Source organism: Gadus morhua, chromosome 4, assembly GCF_902167405.1.
Source record: "Gadus morhua chromosome 4, gadMor3.0, whole genome shotgun sequence".
Lineage (NCBI taxonomy): Eukaryota > Metazoa > Chordata > Actinopteri > Gadiformes > Gadidae > Gadus > Gadus morhua.
Window position 1 is genome coordinate 11,338,950 of NC_044051.1, and position 24,117 is coordinate 11,363,066.

The 24,117-nt window shown below is 46.3% G+C and overlaps 2 protein-coding genes and 1 non-coding gene across 9 annotated transcripts in view; 2 read left to right on the forward strand and 1 right to left on the reverse strand.

Annotated features, from left to right (window-relative positions):
* The window catches only part of sptan1 (spectrin alpha, non-erythrocytic 1), a 43,781-nt gene extending 24,872 nt beyond the window's left edge, over positions 1–18,909 (forward strand). For 5 of the 7 annotated variants that reach the window (XM_030354096.1, XM_030354097.1, XM_030354094.1 and 2 more), the window contains 29 exons: positions 85–176; positions 529–673; positions 1,014–1,195; positions 1,802–1,901; positions 2,621–2,818; positions 3,321–3,467; positions 3,908–4,011; positions 4,424–4,586; positions 4,986–5,000; positions 6,065–6,196; positions 6,646–6,783; positions 7,178–7,282; positions 8,343–8,551; positions 8,876–8,996; positions 9,532–9,653; positions 10,193–10,325; positions 10,818–10,916; positions 11,122–11,281; positions 11,644–11,720; positions 12,155–12,364; positions 13,659–13,955; positions 14,472–14,584; positions 15,033–15,050; positions 16,064–16,118; positions 16,660–16,856; positions 17,275–17,328; positions 17,466–17,612; positions 17,817–17,964; positions 18,433–18,909. In XM_030354096.1, the coding sequence (XP_030209956.1) occupies positions 85–176; positions 529–673; positions 1,014–1,195; positions 1,802–1,901; positions 2,621–2,818; positions 3,321–3,467; positions 3,908–4,011; positions 4,424–4,586; positions 4,986–5,000; positions 6,065–6,196; positions 6,646–6,783; positions 7,178–7,282; positions 8,343–8,551; positions 8,876–8,996; positions 9,532–9,653; positions 10,193–10,325; positions 10,818–10,916; positions 11,122–11,281; positions 11,644–11,720; positions 12,155–12,364; positions 13,659–13,955; positions 14,472–14,584; positions 15,033–15,050; positions 16,064–16,118; positions 16,660–16,856; positions 17,275–17,328; positions 17,466–17,612; positions 17,817–17,964; positions 18,433–18,558 (3,807 nt within the window). In that variant the 3' untranslated portion in view covers positions 18,559–18,909. The remainder of the gene's footprint in view (positions 1–84; positions 177–528; positions 674–1,013; positions 1,196–1,801; positions 1,902–2,620; positions 2,819–3,320; positions 3,468–3,907; positions 4,012–4,423; positions 4,587–4,985; positions 5,001–6,064; positions 6,197–6,645; positions 6,784–7,177; positions 7,283–8,342; positions 8,552–8,875; positions 8,997–9,531; positions 9,654–10,192; positions 10,326–10,817; positions 10,917–11,121; positions 11,282–11,643; positions 11,721–12,154; positions 12,365–13,658; positions 13,956–14,471; positions 14,585–15,032; positions 15,051–16,063; positions 16,119–16,659; positions 16,857–17,274; positions 17,329–17,465; positions 17,613–17,816; positions 17,965–18,432) is intronic. The other 2 variants (XM_030354095.1, XM_030354100.1) reach the window with 1 other exon arrangement.
* LOC115543155 (small nucleolar RNA SNORA57) lies at positions 2,065–2,198 on the forward strand. Its single transcript, XR_003976680.1, has one exon. It is a non-coding gene; the product is annotated as a small nucleolar RNA SNORA57 (small nucleolar RNA).
* Positions 18,804–24,048, reverse strand: dync2i2 (dynein 2 intermediate chain 2). The gene is made up of 9 exons (XM_030354101.1): positions 23,675–24,048; positions 23,239–23,502; positions 23,021–23,130; positions 22,504–22,661; positions 22,154–22,263; positions 21,799–21,969; positions 20,764–21,005; positions 19,866–20,023; positions 18,804–19,310 (listed from the first exon to the last, which is right to left on the reverse strand). The coding sequence occupies exons 1-9, from the start codon at positions 23,771–23,773 to the stop codon at positions 19,072–19,074; spliced, it is 1,551 nt and encodes a 516-aa protein (XP_030209961.1). The 5' UTR covers positions 23,774–24,048; the 3' UTR covers positions 18,804–19,071.
* Between the last annotated feature and the right edge of the window lie 69 nt (positions 24,049–24,117).

Below are 24,117 nucleotides of genomic sequence, written 5' to 3' on the forward strand. Positions count from 1 at the left end.
TACTGCACACGCATGGCAGAGGGAGTTCTCTGTGTCTCTGGTACAAGGGGGGTGTGTGATGTCGGGTTGTGGTTGTGTCTCCAGGAGCTGAACAACCGATGGAGGTCCCTGCAGCAGCTGGCTGAGGACAGGAGCAACATGCTGGGCAGTGCCCATGAGGTGCAGCGCTTCCACAGGTACAGACTGCCCGCACAGTCACACTGTGTCTGCCCTTTCTTCAACTGGGAACTACATACAAATACATATTATAACCATTTGTTTAGTCATTTATGAGAGTGTTGTCAAAGTAAAAACAAGCTAGCATTGAACTAGGAAATTACTGAATGCAAAAGGTTGATGACTTAAAAAAGATGCGCTCTTAATAAAAAATAACGATCTGTTATAAAAATGGCACCAAAGAGTTTATGATTGAGTTATAAAGGAGCATATTTATGGATTGGGTGTTTGAATTCAAAATGTCTACATTGCACAATGCGGTGAGTCACTGGCCATCGGGACAACATGGGATGTTTCTCGGTCTGGTTTTAGGGATGCTGATGAGACCAAAGAGTGGATCGAGGAGAAGAACCAGGCGCTGAACACCGATAACTACGGCCACGACCTGGCCAGCGTCCAGGCCCTGCAGCGGAAACACGAGGGCTTCGAGAGAGACCTGGCCGCCCTGGGAGACAAGGTGAGACGCAGTCCAGGCCGCTGTCAGCCGGAGGGGAAAGAGTTGGAAAAGGCTTAAGTCAGAGGACGGGATCCACCGAATAATTTAAAGAGATCAGGAAGAGTTTTCTTGCCTGGGGAGTTTGTTCATTAATATTTATTAATTTTAGAAAAAGCCATGCAAACTGTTCCTGCTTGGTTTGAATTGGGTGCCCAGTAAAAAATATATATATTTTTGAAACTATTTTCATCGAAATCCAAAAGAGGGATTACAGTATTTACATTTCATTGAACCGAGGATCTTTTTTCGCCCTATTCCTCCTCCTCCTCCTCCTCCTCCTCCCCCCCCACCCCGTCCTCAGGTGAACTCTCTGGGGGAGACGGCGGAGCGTCTGATCCAGTCCCATCCCGAGGCGGTGGACGACATCCAGGAGAAGTGCACGGAGCTGAACACGGCGTGGAGCAGCCTGGTGGGCCGCGCCGACCAGAGGAAGGACAAGCTGGGCAACTCCCACGACCTGCAGCGCTTCCTGTCCGACTTCAGGTAGGGAGGACCGCCGCTGCTGCTGCTGCTGCTGCCTCGCACTCGGTCCACGTTAAGGGGTTCTTAGCGGCTTCAGGTAGGGAGGACCACCACTGCTGCTGCTGCCTCGCACTCGGTCCACGTTAAGGGGTTCTTAGCGGCTTCAGGTAGGGAGGACCACCACTGCTGCTGCTGCCTCGCACTCGGTCCACGTTAAGGGGTTCTTAGCGGCTTTTATCTAAAGGGGACTTATAAGTGAAAGGTTGAGAATCGTCAAAGCAGAGAATTAGAATTGGAGTCGCTAGAAAAGGAAGTTGTAGTGCTGCCTGGTTTGCCTAGTTTAAACTTAGTTTAAATAAACAACAGAGTAGCTCAAGAGATCATAATGCAAGTAAAGTAATTTTTGTCAAACAATCTTCTTTGAGCCAGAGCCAGAGTCCTGTTCTGATTAACTCTATTCTAAAATTAGGTGTAGGACTTTATGTTTTAAATTAAGGCTTTCTTTTGTGGTAGAAACATGAGGCGACATTATAAAGTGGTCACAAGCGGAGGAATCAATAGCACCGGAATGTAGATATCAAAACACAGACTAAGACTGGTTCTGATCTCTCTGTTCCCCGTGTGCAGAGATCTGACGTCCTGGATCAACGGCATCCGAGGCCTGGTGTCCTCTGAGGAGCTGGCCAAGGACGTGACGGGAGCTGAGGCCCTTCTGGAGAGACACCAGGTACCAGAGCTACACACACACACACACACACACACACACACACACACACACACACACACACACACACACACACACACACACACACACACACACACACACACACACACACACACACACACACACACACACACACACTCCTCTGTCAATATTGGATGTTCCCCCCCCTCCATTTCTTGGCATACATGCTGTTGCTCAGTACTGGTGTATGTATGTTTGGAGGTAGATGAAGCCAATGCTATGTCTTCGGTGCCGGCATTGTCTCGTGTGCCGGTTCTATCCTCAATCGCTGGTACATTCTTAGCTTGGACCTGAGATCAATTTAACGACTACAAAGTATATTGCATTTAGGCTTTCAAATTTCTAAACTGGCTTAATTCTGTTGCAAAAGAAAAAGAAGAAAATAAAAAAATATTGGCTGTTCCATCATGGAGGTGGTCCATCATGTTGAAGCAATCATTTCCACACGTTTTTGTCCCAGGAAAAAGTCGGAGGAGACTATCTATATAGCTAGATAGATATATTTATACATATATATAGATATATAGATAGATAGATAATATCAAGATTTTTAAGGATTATATCTTCCTTATGTTAAGAGGATTATATGATGCTACCAGAGGCTGTATTTAAAATTAACAATCACATTTGAAAAAAAATTGCACCAACAAAAACGCGATCCTCTTGTTCGATTCCCTGATTTTCTCGTATTATCTTTACAGGAGCACCGCACTGAGATCGACGCCCGTGCCGGAACCTTCCAGGCCTTCGAGCAGTTCGGCCAGCAGCTGCTGGCGCGGGGCCACTACGCCAGCCCCGAGATCCAGCAGAAGCTGGAGGCCCTGGACAGCGAGCGGGCCGGCCTGGAGAAGGCCTGGGTGCAGCGCCGCATGATGCTGGACCAGTGCCTGGAGCTCCAGGTACAGCCCCGTCCCCATCGCCTCACACCCTTTCTCTGCACACATTCATTGATAGTCTAGAATTTGGTATTTTATTAAAACTATTTTCATCAATTACAATTGAAGGGATTTAAAATGCATTACAATAGACCTTATTTAATCATCAGCCGTAGTATGACATTGTCCATCATCATAGACCTAAACACTCAAATCGATCCAAGCATTCCTGGTCTTCATGTGTTTGGCAGCTCACAAGGTAAATGTTAAGAACCACGAATACATCCGTGTTTAGCTTCTTCTTTGGCTTTTGACTGGGGAAGGATCCTTTTGACTGGGGAGTGAGTCTGTGGACTGGGGAAGGATCCTTTTGACTGGGGAGTGAGTCTGTGGACTGGGGAAGGATCCTTTTGACTGGGGAGTGAGTCTTTGGACTGGGGAAGGATCCTTTTGACTGGGGAGTGCCTGAGTGATGTGAAGCATTGACTGACTCCTCCTTCTCTTCCTCTCCCCCCCCCCCCCAAAGCTGTTCAACCGCGACTGCGAGCAGGCGGAGAACTGGATGGCGGCCCGCGAGGCCTTCCTGGCCAGCGACGACAAAGGAGACTCCCTGGACAGCGTGGAGGCGCTGATCAAGAAGCACGAGGACTTCGACAAGGCCATCACCGTGCAGGTCAGCCTCCTCCACCTCCTCCACCTCCTCCACCACCACCTCCTCCACCACCACCACCACCACCTCCTCCACCACCACCACCACCACCACCACCACCGCCACCACCATCTCTAACTTTGCAGTTGATAGCAATAAAACTAGTAAACACCTATTTCCAATATGCCTATATTCACTATTCTGTTAAGATACTAGTAGAAACGGAGATAAATAGAATAAATGAGGTCACCCCGGTGGCTCAACGGATAGAGCGAGTACCATATAGGCTCAGTCCTGACCGCAGCGACCCAGGTTAGAATCCTGCCCGTGGTCCTTTCCTGCATGTCCTCCCCTCTATATCACTCTATAATAAAGCGTAAAACTGCAAAAATAAATCCTAAAAAAAGCCAGGCCTCCCATTGTGTCCGCCGGTACCGAGCTGCACTCTCTTTTTCTCGCTCCAGGAGGAGAAGATCGCCGCTCTGCAGTCGTTCGCCGACCAGCTGATCGGAGCCGACCACTACGCCAAGCCCGAGATCTTCAACCGCCGCACCGAGGTCCTCGACAGGTGAGTCACCGTGGCAACGCGACGCCTTCCCGCCCCGGCACCGAGGCGCTGTCACGGCCCCCTCGTTATGAGGGGAGGCAGGTCGTCCGCGTCATTGTGCGTTCATAGTCCTTTCATTGTGTTGATGGAGGCAATTGTGTTTGTATAACATGGACAGTTATAGTGTCAAAGGGCTTCACAGCCCACAGCCGATTCACTAAGTTATCAAGGAGGAAGCCTTGAGAAGGAATGCTGAAATATATGGTGTCCCAAAGCACTTAACACAATGAGTTGACCTAAAAATATCCTAGAACCAGAATACAATTGCAGATAAGGCGCTGTCATAAAAGAAGAACACCATTGGAGGATTCACTCCATAATAAATATGAAAACCGCTCCTCAAAGATCCTCCGCTTTGCTAACTATCCCACAGGTGGCTTCGCCTGAAGACCCAGATGATCGAGAAGCGCTCCAAGCTGGGCGAGTCCCAGACCCTGCAGCAGTTCAGCCGCGACGTGGACGAGATCGAGGCCTGGATCAGCGAGAAGCTGCAGACGGCCACCGACGAGTCCTACAAGGACCCCACCAACATCCAGGTACACACACGCTGTCAGCCTAGCGGCTAGCTGTTAGCATGGCTGTTGGCCTAAACCAGGGGCTCTTAACCACAACCTCTGTTAGCCTAGCAATTAACTATTAGCCTAAATATGAAGCGTTTTCTCCTCGGGACCTTCAAGATAGTTTCAGAGGTGTGCGTGGCCCCCCCCTCCCCCCTCCCATTGTCCTATTACAGTGTATATTTGAACAAACTGTGTTTGCTTATATTGAATTAACCTATTGATTTCTTGAAAGATTAAAATGGGTGTGTTTTATTCATCATTGTGGTTATCATGCGGGGAAATATGTTGTCTCTTTACCACATAAGAAAGTGTATTCTATGTCCCGGTCGATACTGAAATCCTGTGTTCTTTCTTATCGTCCTATCTTTTTTGTAGCTTTCCAAACTGCTGGTAAGTTCGTAGTGACTAGCTGACTAACCTCCGACTAGGTCCTCCATGTGTCCGCGTCTTTTTTTTTTTGCTTCTGTGTGTCGTACACAACGTAGAAAGCAGCATCGCCACCATCTCTCTCTTTACGTTCATCGCCTTCATCGGTACTCGTTTGGTACTGGCTTCTTTGTGTTTTTTTTTTTTCACATGGGTCATCATTTTTAATTGTGGTTCGATGCTCTTGCTTCATTTGTTCCGTTGTAGTTGTGTTGTTGTTGTCGTTAGACGCTATGTTTCATTGCTGGTAGTGGCTTCACAATGTATGTGTACATTTTTTTGTCCGTTGTGTTTGAATGTGGAACCGTGAGCTTCAAACCTGCTTCATATGTTTTATATTATTATGTTTTATATTCAGCTTATTTTATAGCAGGTAATTGAGAAAGACTTTTCTTGTTCAATTCAAGATGTTCAAGTCAGTTTAACTTTTTTTCCAAATCTTTACAAAGAGCAACCGTCAATATTTAATGTAAAACAAATATGCAGAAGTATACGCTCTCAGTTCAAGACTAGGTCAACAGCACATGAAGCAGGTTTAAGGTGAGCCGGTCCAGTCCAAAGTTCTCTTTTAGGAAGTGGACTCTTTAGTGGGCGTGGCTCTCCACGCCGCCATCTTGTCCGCGTCACCCATCTGTCTGGTGTCTCTGGATGCTCCACGCCGTTGTCCTGTTGCTCATATCCACCGTGTGCACCTGTTTTTATCACTGTGCATAACTTCACTTGTAGCTTCTACTTAACCTAATCACAGCCATATGGGTTAATTCAATTCTTTACATTAATTTATTTTCTTTTTGGGCCTTTGCACTGAATGGCAAGTCTGTATGAAAGCAACGGTTTTACCTTTTTATTTATTTTTAAGAATACAGCTTAGAAGAAACATTCACTCACAACCAAACATCCTTATCACATCAGGACGAAATGCTCAAAAGCAACGCTTTCTCATTGCATCTGCTGTGTCCTCCCCCTGTCTTTCCATCTGGGTGTGTGCGTGTGTGCGTGCGTGTGTGTGTGTGCGTGCGCGCCCTCAGAGCAAGCACCAGAAGCACCAGGCCTTCGAGGCGGAGCTGCACGCCAACGCGGACCGCATCCGCGGGGTCATCGACACGGGCAACGCCCTCATCCAGAGAGGGGCCTGCTCCGGGAGCGAGGACGCCGTCAAGGTATGCCCCCCCCCCCCCCGCGCTAAGAGACGCCACATCCCGGTTTGAACTGTCAGCAAACTGCTGAACCCAGTGGGGTCATCTCTAGGGATCAGCGGTTCAATACGTTTTAATTCCAGTCAATGGACATTGACTTTAAGTCATTGTGCACATAGACAAACACATTTAGGAATGTCCCCAAACAGAGAACGAGGGAAGCGAGTACTGCAATTGAATTGAAGGCATTTGAGACGCTATTATGCTTCTGATTTCATAATGAATCTGGGATTAATGATGATGAAACGGTTTGTTGCTTGTCTTGGCCGTGTCTCTCTTTGTAAAAGACGTTATGAATCTCGATGAGTCCAGCCGTGTTAAACAAAATATGGTTCAATAAATCCAATAATATGAGCGAAACAAAAGCCCCCTTTTTGCTAACATGCATGATGTGTTTGTCCTCCTCCCTCCAGGTGCGGCTGAACGCTCTGGATGAGCAGTGGCAGTTCCTGGTCAACAAGTCAGCGGAGAAGAGCCAGAAGCTGAAGGAGGCCAACAAGCAGCAGAACTTCAACACCGGCATCAAGGACTTTGACTTCTGGCTGTCCGAGGTACGCTGAGGGACAGACAGGACGGGGAAAAAATGTTGCGGGATATTCCGATGCTGTTGGGAATGGCCCGGCAGAGTTACGCTGCTCAAGATGGAAAATAATCATAGAAAAGGGAATATGATGCAAGTCAAGTTTTAAAGTAATTCTATAATCATGAATTTAAACGAAATAGAATATGCAAATATATGAATACAGAAAAACATATCATTTATAAACCAAAAGAATATCATCACCAAATGTATGTAAAAAAAAAAGGCATACAAATTGAAATGTAAATAACTCGACTACAAAAGGCTTTAAATACTTTTGTATTCTTTTTCCAAACGATTGTTGGTACCATATAAGGGATCAGGTAATGAATGCTGCGTTTTAAACCTTTTGTGTTCCTCTGAAGGTGGACGCCCTGCTGGCCTCCGAGGACTACGGCAAAGACCTGGCATCGGTCAACAACCTGCTGAAGAAGCACCAGCTGCTGGAGGCGGACATCTCCGCCCACGAGGTCAGTGGGATGCCCGACCTGCCTGGTAGCCACTACTAACAGTTGCTATGGAGACAACCGTCTCTTTACAGAACTATGATGGACATTTTGGAAACGTTCAGACACAAATGCATCTGAAGGAGTTTGATTGTTTGTTTTGTGGTTGGTGTTTGTGTTTACGCGGTGATAACTTAATGTTGACCTCACGTTTTTAAGAAGTCAGGATGGAGGATATCCAGGCTAGAGGATTTAAAATTGTTGTTTTATTGTAGTGAAGGACAGAAAGACAGTTTTTGCAATCTGATCTTTTGTGAGGGGATATGTTGGGGTTCGAGAGGTGTGGCCAAGCAGAATGGAACCCAGTTGATTAGAATTGATTACAGGCAATGCACTATACTGCCCTCTGTAGGATAGGACCATCAATTAACTTCCATTAAGATTGTATTGAGTTTTCTTGTATCTTATATATATATATTAATGCTGTCAAGCGATTCAAATATTTAATCGCGATTGATCGCATTAATGCCATAGTTAACTCACAATTAATCGCGATTAATCGCAAATGTTTTTTCTATGCTAAATATCCCTTGATTTCTTTGTCCCATTAATTTTTCTAATTTTAATGCTCTTATCAACTTTGAGAAGTGCATCGGCTTGCCTTGTGCAAATGTTTTTCTATTGATAACAACATTGGTATATACGGTACTCATCAAAACAGGACGATACAAAAAAAAGCCTTGAACATACTGCCTTGAACATAGCAGTCAGGGTACTGCTTCTTTGTTTTGAGCCAAAGAAAAAACAAACAAAACAAAAAGAAATGTAAAAAAAAGAATTGCGTTAATCGCGCGATAAAACGATTTAAAGCCGTTAAAATTGGTTTGCGTTAACGCCGTTAAAATTGGTTTGCGTTAACGCCGTTAATAACGTGTTAAACTGACAGCACTAATATATCTTTTTCCTTGGAGTCGACCTGACGTTATCGTGCATCCCGACACTCATGATCCATTATGAATAAAATACTTTCTCCTAATTCCAAACTAACCCATCCTCTGCCCCCCACCCCCGCGCGGCCCCCCAGGACCGGCTGAAGGACCTGAACGGCCAGGCGGACAGCCTGATGGGCAGCATCGCCTTCGACACCACGGTGGTGAAGGACAAGCGCGACGCCGTCAACGGCCGCTTCGCCAAGATCAAGAGCATGGCGGCGGGCCGGCGCGCCAAGCTCAACGAGTCCCACCGCCTGCACCAGTTCTTCAGGGACCTGGACGACGAGGAGTCCTGGATCAAGTGAGCGGACCGAGGGATACGCAGACACGTGCACACACATACACAATGCTCGCAGTCACACGTGCACTCGCGCATCGCATATACATGCACGTACGCACATACACGCAGACAAACGTGTGCAAAATCACACACACACACACAGACAAAAAAACACAAAAACAAATAAGCAAACAAACAAACTTGCAAAAAATGTATGTATCATGAACAGAGACTGCAAAAGATATACAGAAAAACATGTCCGTCCCCAATTAAGAGTAGTAGATAAACAAACCGTGGTTCTCCTGGTTCTCTTCTGACCTGAACTTCTGACCCCCCCCCCCCCAGGGAAAAGAAGTTGTTGGTGAGTTCGGAGGACTATGGACGTGATTTGACGGGAGTGCAGAATCTGAGGAAGAAGCACAAGAGGCTGGAAGCAGAGCTGGGGGCCCACGAGCCGGCCATCCAGGTGAGGGGCCACCACCCACCCCCCCCCACCCCCCCCCCCCTGCCCCTCTCCTGTTATCTTTGGGTTGGAGTAGGTTCAAAGCAGCAGCCCTCAGCTGTCTTGTCTCAGTAGGCTTCACACTGCAGTCATGAGTCTTATTCGGGCCAGAATCATGTAGAAATGATCACTAGATGAATGCATATAGAAATAGATATATATACGTAATTTATAGCGACATTTTTCGAGATATTCAGGATACAGAATCACATGATATCGATTTATTTATTTAAGGTTTAGTTATTGTAGAAAACAAGTAAGAATAAATATAATATATTTATATCATTAAAGTCTCTCCAAATATATTCTCCTAACAGTCATCCAGCTGGTGCAATTAAAATAAATATATTTCTACTGGAATATATTCTATATATATGTGTAGCATCACGACTACTGCTGCTCCCACAGGCTTGAATCGTGTGTAGACTCAGTCCGTCCTGACCACTGACTGTTGTGTGTGTGTGTGTGTGTGTGTGTGTGTGTTATGCATCATTCCCAGTCTGTACTGGAGACGGGGAAGAAGCTGTCCGATGACAACACCATCGGGCAGGAGGAGATCCAACAGAGGCTGGCCCAGTTTGTGGACCACTGGAAGGAGCTCAAGGACCTGTCTGGAGCGAGGCGAGTCTCACGCACATCCTACTCTCTGTTTGAACAGCGACACACCGTCAATGCTAAACCTCAGGGGCGGCATTCGCCCCAACTGACGTGGTTCAGTGAGGTTCATCTTTTTCTTATAAACTCTATTTTCAGATTTTCAGATATACATAGAATACAAACGGTAACAAATAAATAATAAATATAAACAGACAACCCCCTCCCCCCATATAAATATATAAAAAATAATAATAATAACAAAATTAAAATAAAACGTCCAAGAATCAGTTTGCTACCATCAATAGGTCACACTACAGTCACAATACAATTATAACAATTATAATCACGATTCAGACATAAATGGATTGCACTCCTATTAGGTTCTCTTCAAACTCTATGAAGAGGACGGACCCCTTTTTAAGCCAATGAGAGAGGCCAATTGTACCGCCAATGCTATATGATGCCCCCCCTCTATGGTACACAAGGGGCCTGCACTTCGGGCTAATGGGGGTTGGACATCCAGTAACGGGTGGCTCTGTGTTTGCTCTTGTGTGTTTGCGTAGGGGGCAGAGGTTGGAAGAGTCGCTGGAGTACCAGCAGTTTGTGGCGAACGTGGAAGAGGAAGAGGCGTGGATAAACGAGAAGTTGAACCTGGTGGGGAGCGAGGACTACGGCGACACCCTGGCTGCGGTGCAGGTACGTCAGGGTCACTGCTTTCACGGCCAATCAAAACCCCCCCCCCCTTGTTGGAGCAAATCCCGCCCCCCTTTTTTGACTGACGTCTGGTAGACCATTCTTCTTTATTTGGGGGCAGGGCTACATTATTGTTTACGCTTACGCAACTAAAAACAATAAGAATTTGGGGGCGGATGTGGCCAGGGTAACCCATAACCGCCAAAACGAGTAATAACCCATGGAAGAGCTTTTTTGCAGGCCCTATAGAGGGTAATTTGAGTCCATATTTACATCATATCCTACTATATTTAAACTTTGTGCATTTAAGTTTAGATTTGGACCAGGAGCCATCCATAGCACTGCTATGAAACACACTACATCACTTTCCATTTCCAATAAGTTTGGTTTGGTTTTCCTTCCACTTGTACTAAATGAACAAAATGTTGGGACAATTGTCCACAACCTCTTAAAAACCCGGAGTGTTTACATTTGTTTCTCTGATCTATCCTACAGGGTCTGCTGAAAAAACACGAAGCATTCGAGACGGACTTCACCGTGCACAGGGACAGGGTCAACGACGTGTGCACCAATGGAGACGAGCTCATCAAGAAGGTACAATAAATACTCCCACTAAATAAGAGAGAGCTGAGGTCGACACTAACACAATTTGCTTCAGCATTGAAACTAAGCTGTATCGACAATTATAAGAAGTATTTTAAATGACAAACCTCAACTTCGATAATAAAGAAACTAAGTGTTTGTGTCTATGCACAAACCGGGAACCCGTGTGACAGACGTATTGGTGTGTATTCCCTAGAACAACCATCATGTTGACAACATCAGTGCCAAGATGGCCGCCCTGCGGGGCAAGGTGTCGGAGCTGGAGCGGGCGGCGGCCCAGAGGAAGGCCAAGCTGGACGAGAACTCTGCCTTCCTGCAGTTCAACTGGAAGGCCGACGTGGTGGAGTCCTGGATCGGTAGGACCCCTCACCGTAGACACACCACCGTACTTACCGTAGACACCACCATACTTACCATGGACATAAATACCGGCATGCATATTATCTCGAAGCTTATTTTTACGAGCTAAGTCTCTCTCTCTCTCTCTCTCTCTCTCTCTCTCTCTCTCTCTCTCTCTCTCTCTCTCTCTCTCTCTCTCTCTCTCTCTCTCTCTCTCTCTCTCTCTCTCTCTCTCTCTCTCTCTCTCTCTCTCTCTCTCTCTCTCTCCATAATGGCCACCATTAACAAATTACAGATCTAAAAAGTTGTTTACATATATTACAAAGTACTGCATGCTTTCCAATGCACCTTAAATTCATATAATTGTGTGTGTCTTCAGGGGAGAAGGAGAACAGCCTGAAGACTGACGACTACGGCAGGGACCTGTCCTCTGTGCAGACCCTGCTCACCAAACAGGTACACACTGGACCGGGGAACATTGGTGAAGCCACTGTTAGAGTTGGAGCTGGAGGACAATGCCCTTTAATATTATCGTTTCTTTAGCGTACCCTAAACAGCAGCACGGCTTCTTGTTCAGGGTGAAGACTCCATCACTAGTGCTGGTGCTAACGTATCATAAACACGCCTAAATAACAATAATAATGCATTTTATTTTTGACACCTTTCAAGTCACCATTAGTCGCCTTGCATAGAGTAAAAAGCATAAAATAACAACAATAAAAGCAAAAAATAACAGCATCAAACATTATTAAAACCAAACATCGCCCTCATGAAAACAAGTGTAGTGCACAGTGACCAGTCAGTGATTATGCCAGTTAGAACAGGTGGGTTTTGAGGTTGGATTAGAATTGCCTTGCCTCCCCTAACTCCTTCCCCCCCCCCCCTAACAGGAGACGTTCGACGCCGGCCTGCAGGCCTTCCAGCAGGAGGGCATCACCAACATCACCGCGCTGATGGACCAGCTGCTGGCCGCCCAGCACGTCCAGTCCAAGGCCATCGAGACGCGCCACGCCGCCCTCATCAAGCGCTGGAACCAGCTGCTCTCCAACTCGGCCGCACGCAAGAAGAAGCTGCTGGAGGCCCAGCAGCACTTCAGGAAGGTGAGGCGGCGAGGAGGGAGGGAGGGAGACATCTGAGGAGAGAGAGGGAGAGAGAGACATCTGAGGGGACAGAGAGACGTCTGAGGAGAGAGAGAGAGGGAGGGAGACATCTGAGGGGAAAGAGAGAGAGGGAGACATCTGAGGGGACAGAGAGACGTCTGAGGAGAGAGAGAGAGAGAGGGAGAGAGACATCTGAGGGGACAGAGAGAGAGGGAGACATCTGAGGGGACAGAGAGAGAGGGAGACATCTGAGGGGACAGAGAGAGAGGGAGACATCTGAGGGGACAGAGAGAGAGGGAGACATCTGAGGGGACAGAGAGAGAGGGAGACATCTGAGGGGACAGAGAGAGAGGGAGACATCTGAGGGGACAGAGAGAGAGGGAGACATCTGAGGGGAAAGAGACGTCTGAGGAGAGAGAGGGAGAGAGACATCTGAGAGGAAAGAGACGTCTGAGGAGAGAGAGAGGGAGGGGGAGAGAGAGGAGTGTGAGGAGAGAGAAAAAGAGAGAGAGAGAGAGAGAAAAAAAGAGAGAGAGAGAGACTTCTTAGGGGAGCTAGACGTCTGAGCAGCTCAAAGCAACACCAGCTCTATTCATATTTGTTGCGCAACCCCCCCCCAAATTGCTACGGGTAGAATAGAGATTTAAGATAGGATAGGGCTTTATATTTTTCGGTCAGGAAATCCTGCTGCTACCTCAGAAAGTGCAGAGATTAAAGATAAGAGTAAAAAATAAGAGTCAAAAAAGAATTAAAAGTATAAAGACATTTCTTGAGGAATGAGAGCAATACATTAATGAGCGAAAGAAGATAGATCATGGCAGGATTGGTCGAGGGGGAATCAGACTTGAATGCAACACAGGTTTCCAAGTAAGCATTAGGGGACTACATTGATGTGAAGCATTTCCATATGTTTATTTAGCAGATGCTTTTATCCAAAGCAGCTTACATGAGAGGCAGGGACCAGTGGAAGCATACGATCAAAATTGGGAGTAGCTGTAAAAATAATTATATTGTATATTGTGCTCTACCTAGTTAAAAAAGATGCAGAGTACAGAGTAGGAACCAGAAATGATAACATTATTACTATTTTAGAAAATATTTTTTTCATGGAATTATGTTTTAATAGCAGTCATGCAGTTTCAGGCCGCACTTGAAAATAAGAATTGTGTTCTTAATTTGCTTGCCTGGGTAAATAAAGGTTAAATAAAAATTAAAAAAAATGCACTTCATTGATTGTGACGAACACGGATAACCCCTCTCTCTCTCTCTCTCTCTCTGTCTCTCGCCCGGCCAGGTGGAGGACCTGTTCCTCACCTTCGCCAAGAAGGCGTCGGCCTTCAACAGCTGGTTCGAGAACGCGGAGGAGGACCTGACGGACCCGGTGCGCTGCAACTCTCTGGAGGAGATCCGGGCGCTGCGCGAGGCCCACGATGCCTTCCGCTCCTCCCTGAGCTCGGCGCAGGCCGACTTCGGCCAGCTGGCCGAGCTGGACCAGCAGATCAAGAGCTACCAGGTGGTGTCCAATCCCTACACCTGGTTCACCATGGAGGCCCTGGAGGAGACCTGGAGGAACCTGCAGAAGATCATCAAGGTATGGTGTATGTGCTCGTGGCAGACGTGCACACATGCACATACACGCGCACGTACATGCACACACACAGTCTAAATTCGGATCACCAGGATCACCATCGCCTTGCAATGGTGATAATCAATGTACTGATAAAATGTGGGGATAAAAATAAACTTGAAACAAAGTAAATCCCCAGATTCTGTAAGGCAAGAGAATTATTTTTATAAATATATTAAATGTACCGTACTCAAAATGTATTGGATCAAATGCTGGGATATTGGACATTTTTATTGGAATATGAATTAAAAAAAGACACTTAATTATTGATTTTGATTACAAACCCATAAAAGATGTCTTCAATACAATATGAGTTAGTGTTGTTTAATATCAAACGACTGCAGACACCAAATCCTCATTCAACACCAGAACAGTTCAACCCTCCACACCAAGCTGAGGACCACGTGGATGTCTCACTCACATAGTGGTTTGAGGCCTTGTTGTGATGGACCTTGGTGGTTGCCGTGGTGATGTGTGCAGGAGCGCGAGCTGGAGCTACAGAAGGAGCAGAGGAGGCAGGAGGAGAACGACAAGCTGAGGCAGGAGTTCGCCCAGCACGCCAACACCTTCCACCAGTGGCTGCAGGAGACCAGGTGAGAGACGGGGGGCGCTAGAGCACTGCTGCACGTGTAAAGATTGCCTAGCTTTAGCAGATGAATATAGGTCAAGTTCTGACATAAACAGAGTGCACATTATCCATTAACCTGTTTACTCTAATATTATTTTTGAGATCTAAACGCTGTCAAATTTAAATCAAATGATTTGGCTTTAACATTTTGATGCGTCAATTCACAAACTCCTTCCACCACAAATTATTTGGATCTATTTCTGACATGAGTAAACAGGAAGGGATTTCATCATCACAACACTTGTGATTTCAGCTCGATGTGTATAAAAGTGAATGAAATGCAATAACTTTTTAATAATATTTGCTAGCCTACCATGGCATATTACAGTGAGCAGTATCCAGCACACAACGTTAATGTATGTTTGTCTTGATTTTTTCTCTCCTCTCCTTGTTGCCTTGGATCTACCAATCAGGACATATCTTCTGGACGGGTAAATATAGCTTTTTCTCTCTGTCTATGGTGTGATGGCGTGTTTTATTGTACAATGAGGGCAAACGAGTCTCTGCTCTATGTGAACAGATTTGTTGAGTCCCATCGGTTGACTAGCTTGCTTGGTTTTAATATGCTTATGCTCGACCAAAGGAAATGGACAGCTCTTTTCTTAAGACTGTTAAAAGCAAGGACCTGTTGAAGGTGTGTGGTAGTTATTTTGACCTGGTGACCTCCTGACGTCTTCCTCTTGTGGTTACCCCTCCCTGTCCCATCTCTGAATAGCATCGCTTATCGGGGCATAGTCTGTGTCTATCACTACCAGGTTGCTGACGACCTCACCGGAAGGTCAAGCCCCCTACCGCCCCCCCCCCCCTCCTCACTGTCTCGACCCCATGCCCTTAAGGCTGTGTAACATCATTCACTTTGGTCTTAAACAAAACACACCATTTTGGACTGCTCAACGTGTTCCGTACTAATGTTCACCTTGTGCTGAAGAACCAACTAAAAAAGATGCATTGTGCCAGTTTTCCCCACACGAGGCACTGTTTCACTAGATTTGATAGGCGCTTGGTATCACGGAATTACTCGTTATTGTTCACTGGGGCCGTATGAGACTTGGAAACTGTAAATTCTCGAGGTAAATGCGGCAAACCTAAGGGTTGCCGTATATGTGCATTCATTTTATTTTATAAATACATGTATTCACTTACAAATTACGATACAAACATGCGGAACTACAACACAGGGGAAGTTGCAGTTTCCAGTCCTTTACTTCCAGGTCTTTACCAGTCTTATAACTACCAGTCCTCCAGGCTGGTGGTGGTAACCTTGCATGGTATGGGTTAGATGGCTAGAGTTTTTGCATGCATTTTTTTGCTCAGAATAGACCCTTTGTACAGAGGGGTGATCGGAGGAAGGAAAAAGTCTCACAAATCTGACTTTAGATTGACATCTAAAGTATATATCTGTATCTGCTGGGTCCTATCTGATTGTTTCCGTGTTGCTGCCTAGGTCTTGCATGGTAGAAGAATCTGGAACATTGGAATCACAACTTGAAGCCACCAAGGTAAATGTCACCCACATTTTTACATGGCAAAACCATGAGCACTTTATGTGTTGTTTCACCTGTGTGTGTTTTATTATTTATGGAAATACAGCCATTCTCTCACAACATTTTAATGAACCTCGACTGAACGTTTTCACTGTATTGTAGTTCCACGGAGCACTCTCTTGCAGGGTTACAAAGAAAGTTCAATGTTTTTCATATTTTTTAGCTAGATATAATTTAATAAGGAAAATTGAAGCAATTACTTATCTTCTGCAAAGGACTGTCCATTGGACTCATCTAACTTTTAGTCATACCATAAGAAACATTCTTTTTGGATGCTGATCGACCCTTTCAGTACTCTCACTCAATGTGAGCAAGCAAGGCATGCTGGGAATATGCCATGTACATTTGCTTTTAATGGTTCACGCACGATTGTACCACGCATAATGCATGAGCTCCGACAGCTGAAGCTACAGGACTCCCCGAGTCCTCCGGGCATTTCAGGTGTGCTTGTGTTCAGCCCCTTAGCCTCACACAAGGTCTCCCTTTTACCCTTCAGCGCAAGCACCAGGAGATCCGGGCGATGCGGAGCCAGCTGAAGAAGATCGAGGACCTCGGAGCGGCCATGGAGGAGGCCCTGATCCTGGACAACAAGTACACGGAGCACAGCACGGTGGGCCTGGCCCAGCAGTGGGACCAGCTGGACCAGCTGGGCATGAGGATGCAGCACAACCTGGAGCAGCAGATACAGGCCAGGTGGGCGCACGGCGGCCACGCACACGCACAGATGGAAGCACAAACAGACATTCGCATTCACAAACGCATACACAGACCGAGAGAGGAGACACACAGAGACACAAGCGTGCATGCACAGAAAGGCATGCATGCACACACACTTTACTTACTGTACGATAAAATACAAGGAATATCATGCTGATTTATTTTGGCCCCTTTCATGCATGATAATGCCTGTCCTCTGTACTATATGTAGAACTTGCACAGGAGTAGAATAAATACGTATTTTTCAGACCGATTTTGAAATTCAAATTGGCAAACCACTTTGCTTTTCTATTCAAAATGCGTGTCTACATAGGATAGTATCTACTAGTATCTAGTGTGTTCTGGGTGTGCTCTTGTGGCCACGTTGGCTAATCATCTGTCCACCCCCTCCCAGGAACACCACGGGAGTCACAGAAGAAGCGCTGAAGGAGTTCAGCATGATGTTCAAGTAAGTTACTTTCACTTTCTGAGAAGCTCTGCATGCATATGCAGCTGTTTGAGTCCCATTTGCATCATCACCATTAGCATCATGACCAGTTAATGAACCCTCGTCATTCTGTCCTGTTTACCCCCCTCCACCCACAGACATTTCGACAAAGAGAAGTCCGGCCGTCTGAACCACCAGGAGTTCAAGTCGTGTCTGCGCTCGCTGGGCTACGACCTGCCCATGGTGGAGGAGGGAGAGCCCGACCCAGAGTTTGAGTCCATCCTCGACACGGTGGACCCCAACAGGTCAGACGCCCGGCAGCTCCTCAGGGTCGTGGGAGGCTGGGGCTCTAGATTGTACATTTTCTCAGTTTAAGGTTGTGATTCGGTGGGCTCTACGGAAATGAAGTCAGTTGTGTTTATGGACGCTTAAGTCACTATAAATGTGGAGAAATGAACGGAAGATCCTTCTGTCGATGCTCAATTTCTTGTCTTTTTGTTTGGGTACAGGGATGGCAACGTATCATTGCAAGAGTACATGGCTTTCATGATCAGCCGCGAGACGGAGAACGTGAAGTCCAGCGAGGAGATCGAGAGCGCCTTCCGCGCCCTCAGCACAGAGGCCAAGCCCTACGTCACCAAAGAAGAACTCTACCAGGTAACGATTTGGCTCCACACGTCAACTCCATGTTCCTCACCTCACAGTTCATCATTCAAAGCTGCTGTGAGAGTGGCTGGGTCCCTCTGCTCGTTTATCCAACATTGAGAAAGCCTGATTGGAATTATCTCACACCTAGCCAGATATTGTAATTATTAAAAGAGCATTTCACTCAAAAGCTGACATAGCCATGGCATCTCTTACAAACTACTAAAATTATAGCACTTAAATCAAACGTACAGCACCTTTTAGGTGTTAATGCCGTTATTTAAGAGTTAATGTGATTGCGTGACTGTGTATATATATTATACATTTTTCTTTGTTCATTTGTTTTGTTTTTTTCTTTGTAATTATGAACGTCCTTTCCACCACTTTCCGTGGTGAAACCCTGATAATCCATGAGACATTAATAAGGTCTTAAATATATTTAACATTAATCAATGACATCCATCTCCTCTTCCGCTGCAGAACCTGACGAAGGAACAAGCAGACTACTGCATGTCGCACATGAAGCCCTACCTAGACGGCAAGGGACGGGAGCTGCCGTCGGCCTTCGACTTTGTGGAATTCACACGCTCGCTCTTCGTCAACTGATCCTCGTGCTACCAGTGACCAATCGGGACGCGTTTGCCCCCACCCCCCCCACAACACACTTAAGAAAACACGAATAACACGGCTGAAACTGCATGATTAACCACACGAGAAACGAAAATACTCACTAGTTGTCACTATCTATACCTATTTATACTAGCTCCAAAGCTTTCACTTGTCGTGCTCCTCTGATAATAGTAGATCTGTCTGCCTTTGAATGTGATTGTTTTTAGCCGTTTTAGCTTGTGCTTCTGCTGGATATAAGAACTTATAATAACAGTGATGTGAAGAACCACCTTAACCCACTGCAGTGTGCTTCAATAAACGCTACTGGTTAGAACTGGAAACCACTCACTCAAGACTCTGGGGTCTTTCTTTTTACACATTCTCATTCCATAAAAAGTTTTAATGAACAAAAATAATCAATGAGACTGAGATACACAGCAATAAATAAATGCTCCAAAAGTGTCGAATACAAAGTGCCAATGATAACGCGGTCGCCAGGGAAACGGCGGCTCATCCTGCCACCTCATTGGCCAGCCGCTCCAGCTGGGCCATCTCCCGGGGGCCCTGCTGGGTGAGGTCGGAGCTGAGGCGCCAGACGTTCAGTGTGCCGTCCATGCTGCCCACGGCCAGCAGGCCGGTGTGGGTGGCGTTGAAGGCCAGACACGTGGCGGCCGCGCCCCCGGCGCTCTGCCCGATGGTGGCCGCCGGCCGCACGGACGTCCGGCCCAGGTCGAAGATCTGCACCACGCCTGGGGGGCACAGGAGGGGGACGTCGCGTAAAACCCACGGTGTATAATGTTGTTTATCGATCACGAGACCGACTCGGACTCACTATACTGCTAACCCATTTGATTTCCCTGAGTTGATGGGATCGGATGCGTCAATAATGCCTTAGTGACATCACGAGTGGGAGTGTTCATTTGTGCTGGATAGAGCATTCTCCCAGCCAACCCAGTGGACTGGAGCAAATGTTGCTTATCATTCTCTCATCTCAATGGAAACTCTGACTTGTGAATTCACTAAGGCCAAGGAAGGGCAGATTTTCAAACGGCTTGTCATGGCTAATCACACTCCCACCTGATGGCATAATATCATTTTAAGTACTGTAAGATAATTTTTTAAAATATATATAAAATACGATTTCATGAAAAATGCACTCCAAAGCTAAACGGTTTACCTAAGCAAATGATGAGTTCAGCTATACAACTAACATTGTCTAATAACTAACTATATAAACTATATAAATTGAATCTATTATTATTATTATTATTTTTATTGTGGTCCACACAGCAAACCCGCAGTACCTTGACCGGTGGCAGCAGCGAACACCAGGGGTCTGGTGGGGGACCAGCTCACGTCGAACACGTAGGCGTCGGCCACACGGAGGGACTGCAGGGGGCCGGCCTGCAGGAGGGAGTGGAGGTGGGCCAGGCCGTCCGTCCCCACGCTCAGGAACAGGTTCCTTTGGAGGGACGAGGAGCACCACAGAACCAATGAGTCAACGTGAGGACTTGGACGCGTGAGCATGGGGGTAGATACACACATTACAACACGTAAGGTTAGGATCGTTGCTACCGGCTGTATTTTGGGGAATGTGTGTGTGGACAAGCTGTTAAGCTCCGCCTCCCCTGTTAGCTTAGCTTTGTTTTTGGAAGGTTCTTTATTTTGGCCACACTCAAGGCCCGGTTGCATCACGGTGTTGTGCTTGTTTTATGGATTGTGTTCCCAGGTAACACCAATGTTCACCATAATCTGTCATTTTAGCCAATGAGATTGCTCGAAAAAATGTATAAATCAATTGAGCCAATCAGATCGCTCGAAAAAATGTAATTGGCAGTAAGATCGCTCCAGGGCCCCATTACTGTGGAAAGGGGACCAGTGACCAGTTACCCTATTGGGGGGGGGGGTCACATGGTGAAAGGGGACCAGTGACCAGCTACCCTATTGGGGGGGGGGGGGGGGGGGTCACATGGTGAAAGGGGACCAGTGACCAGTTACCCTATGGGGGGGGGGGGGGGGTCACATGGTGAAAGGGGACCAGTGACCAGCTACCCTATTGGGGGGGGGGGGGGGGGGTCACATGGTGAAAGGGGACCAGTGACCAGCTACCCTATTGGGGGGGGGGGGGGGGGTCACATGGTGAAAGGGGACCAGTGACCAGCTACCCTATTAGGGGGGGGTGGAGGGTGGAGGGGGGGTCACCTGTGGAAAGGGGAACAGCTAACGGCGTGGATGGGGCTGCGGCGGGGCCTGAAGGAGAACACGGCGGGGGCCTTGAGGGCCAGGCCGGGGCCCTGGTCCAGGGAGGGGGGCACGGCGGCCGGCGTCTGGGAGGAGAAGGAGCACCTGAGCAGCAGCCCCCCCTCCGAGCCCACCAGGAAGGTGTCGGGGTCCCAGGGGGCCAGGGCCAGGGAGGTGATGCCCACGTGGCTGCTGCCCCTGGCCTAGGGATGGGGGGGGGGGGGGGGGGGGGGAGAACATCAGATGGGACTTTAAGTATCATGAGCGAACCCAATATGGTGTTGTTCTAGTTTATTTTTTTATTTTTTTATTTTTTTATTCTTTTTTAAACTTGGTCTTTATTGGAAGTAAGACACATATTGTACATACAGTAACATAAATAAAGTACAGCCATACATTGGAAAATAGGTTAACAGGACTATATTAATGAAAAGAAAAGAAATAAAAAAAAATAAAAAATAAAAATAAAGAAAAATTAAAATAAATACAAGGGTGGCCTTTTAACAGGAGGAGACTTTACAGGAGCCACATATGGCTATATGAGTCCTTTAATATATAATATAATTCTTGATATTCTATAATAATGTTTATAATTTATTTTATTATCTAGACATGTCTTCATACAGTATTGTTGTTCTAGTTTTAAATGTGTTGGTATGTTGGATGAACTTAGTCTAAAAACAATCACATCCACGGTAGTAGTATGTCTTTGATGATCTTCAACCATTTCACTGCTGTTACAAAAATAAGATATACGTGACGAGGCATATGTTATGACACATGTGACGATGAATCTGATAAGATGTGAAGATGCAGGTGATAGTTATGTGAAGATGCATGTGATATTCATATGAAGATGCATGCGATATACATGTGAAGTTGGCGATATACATGTGAAGTTGGCGATATACATGTGAAGATGCATGCGATATACATGTGAAGATGCATGCGATATACAGTACATGTGATATTCATGCCTGGTAGCCAAAGCCTCACCTTGGTGTGTGAACTGCTGCTTTGCGGTACTTGTTGTGTGATCAGGGCATAGCCTGCCTGAAGAACCAGCGTCCCGGGGTCTAGATCCAGGCTCCACAGCAGCACCATGCCTCCCGAACAGGCACTCAGCACCCCGAACTCCCCTCTCTTCTCCTGGGGCACCCACGCGACCTGGAGCCATGTTGCATTCACTTCATGTTTTCCATCCACATGCATCTCAGGCTTCTCAAATTAGAAGAACAACTACAAAATTGCGGATATGGATGTGAATAGTTTCACCCGTAACACTTAATGTGTCTGAATAGCTCAGAGCCAAGCAGAGCTCAGGCGATGTTTGAGAGAAAGACTAACTCGCCTGATAGACTGGTTCCCGGTGACTTTGAGCAGACATCCCAGTTTGAGCCATTAAAGAGTCCTGACTCTTACTGGTGTCCCAGACCACCACATCGCCACTGTACAGACCTCCTAATACCACAGACACAAACAGACATACACAGACACGTTTGTGTTTTGTTACACTTGGTTTGTTGTTAACATTTCAGTGTTCTTTTCATGTTTAGTTGTTTTACCTGGGGTTTGTTTCTGGGAGTTAAATGTTTGGTGGTCAGTTCTGCAGACTTTAAAACTACAAACAGTTCAACGATGCCACACACTGCAGTAGTACAGCTTGAGTCCCACCGAGAGGGGACCGCAGGCACAACATACCTGCGATGAGGGAGGGCCGCGAGGGGTGGAAGGAGATCGCCATGACGGCCGTGCCGACGTCTATGACCAGATCGGGTTGTTTTGGGTTCAGGCCTCGCCGGTCCACGTTCCACGTGCAAACATAGGACGCCTCCGTGCTCCAGTCCCCATCGTCAATACTGCCAGTCACATAAAAAACACAAACTAACAGTTTGAGCTGCAAATAGTAGGGGCTCATGGGATTAATGAGAGGATATCGTGGTGTAGCAGCAGTGGGGTTTCTAGCATGTGATCTGAAGTTCCACTAAATGAAGTGCAAGCCAAGTTTTGTAGTCCTAACAACAACAATTCTAGAATAACAGGCAACATGTTGTTGTTCTTATTATTATGGTGAAGTGTATGTGCAAGACATCATGGGAAACCTAACAAATTTTTTAAGATAAAGTAAAACTTAAAGATAAACTTCATGAGACTTCATGAAACCTGGTTAACCTCCTAATGTTTCGGACTGTTTATCAATGGATGATCTCACACGTACCGTCCATAAGCACAGGCAACCACAGAACCGGTACAGTTCCACGATACGCTTGTAACATGAAGGCCTTTCTCCTGAGCACTAGGATCCTGGAGGCAGTGTAGGCACGAAACCTGCGAAACAAATACACCATTGTATTTTAAGGGTAACACATTTTGAGAGAGAGAGAGAGATGAAAAGTCATCATTGTGTATGTTCAACACTGCTGCTCTCTGACTCACCAACTGAGTTTCTTCTTCCCAATTCACTTGGTATCCATCGAAGGCATGACTTTTGGCATTTTTGGCCAACTCTCTTATGACCATAGCCTCTACTCGGTCGAGGAAGTCCTTCAGACCTGGCGGTTCAGCCTCTTGTTGGGTGAGGTATGTGAGAAGATGCTCTGTGAGCTGGTCCTGTGGCTCTGTCTGGCTGCTGTTTACTGTAGGGTGGACAGTCTGGACTTCGGCTTCGGCACTGCTCACGGCTTTGGTTTGGCATCCTCTCTGAAATGAATGAGACACACACATTTAGTAGATGCTCTGTTCTTGATTCGTCACAAATGCTTTACGTTACTTGTAATTAACCAGAATACAATAATAGGAGATAGCACCGGTCTGCATCGACATCGAGATGGAAATTAATGGTTATGGTTAAATGATTAACTATTTAACATACCGAATGCTGTGTTAACTGTTGGGATTTTCTCCAAAGCGACTCGATTCCTACACAGTCCAATGTCTCGTCGGTGAACATTCTCGTAACTGATTCTTGCATTCGATTATAACGTAAACCCAATGTTGAATTGGGATCAGTCAGGATGCTTATATTGTCTACACAGCATAACGCACTTTAATGCATTTGAAAGTACCATGCAACTAGTTTACAATTCAGTTGATACAGCCGACATCTAGGATAGGGAATGCCATCACTATGGATACAACCGGATGTCGTCAATGGATTAGCATAAAGCGTTTCCGTTTAGCCTAGGCACAGGACAGTGCAAGAGTATTGGTTAATAAATACTGTAAAGCATTTCTAGCACTAAATTTGAATACTTTTATTTTTTATAAATCATTACTTGACACTTCCGATTGGTTTGTACCAATCCAATGTATTAG

Excerpts from the sequence above, each read along its gene's own strand:
- dync2i2 (XM_030354101.1), bottom strand. The coding sequence starts at position 23,773 with ATGCAAGAATCAGTTACGAGAATGTTCACCGACGAGACATTGGACTGT. Across the intron at positions 22,264-22,503 it reads GCGGCCCTCCCTCATCGCAG|GAGGTCTGTACAGTGGCGAT; the intron begins GTATGTTGTGCC and ends CTGTGGTATTAG. Across the intron at positions 21,006-21,798 it reads GCAGCAGTTCACACACCAAG|GCCAGGGGCAGCAGCCACGT; the intron begins GTGAGGCTTTGG and ends CCCCATCCCTAG.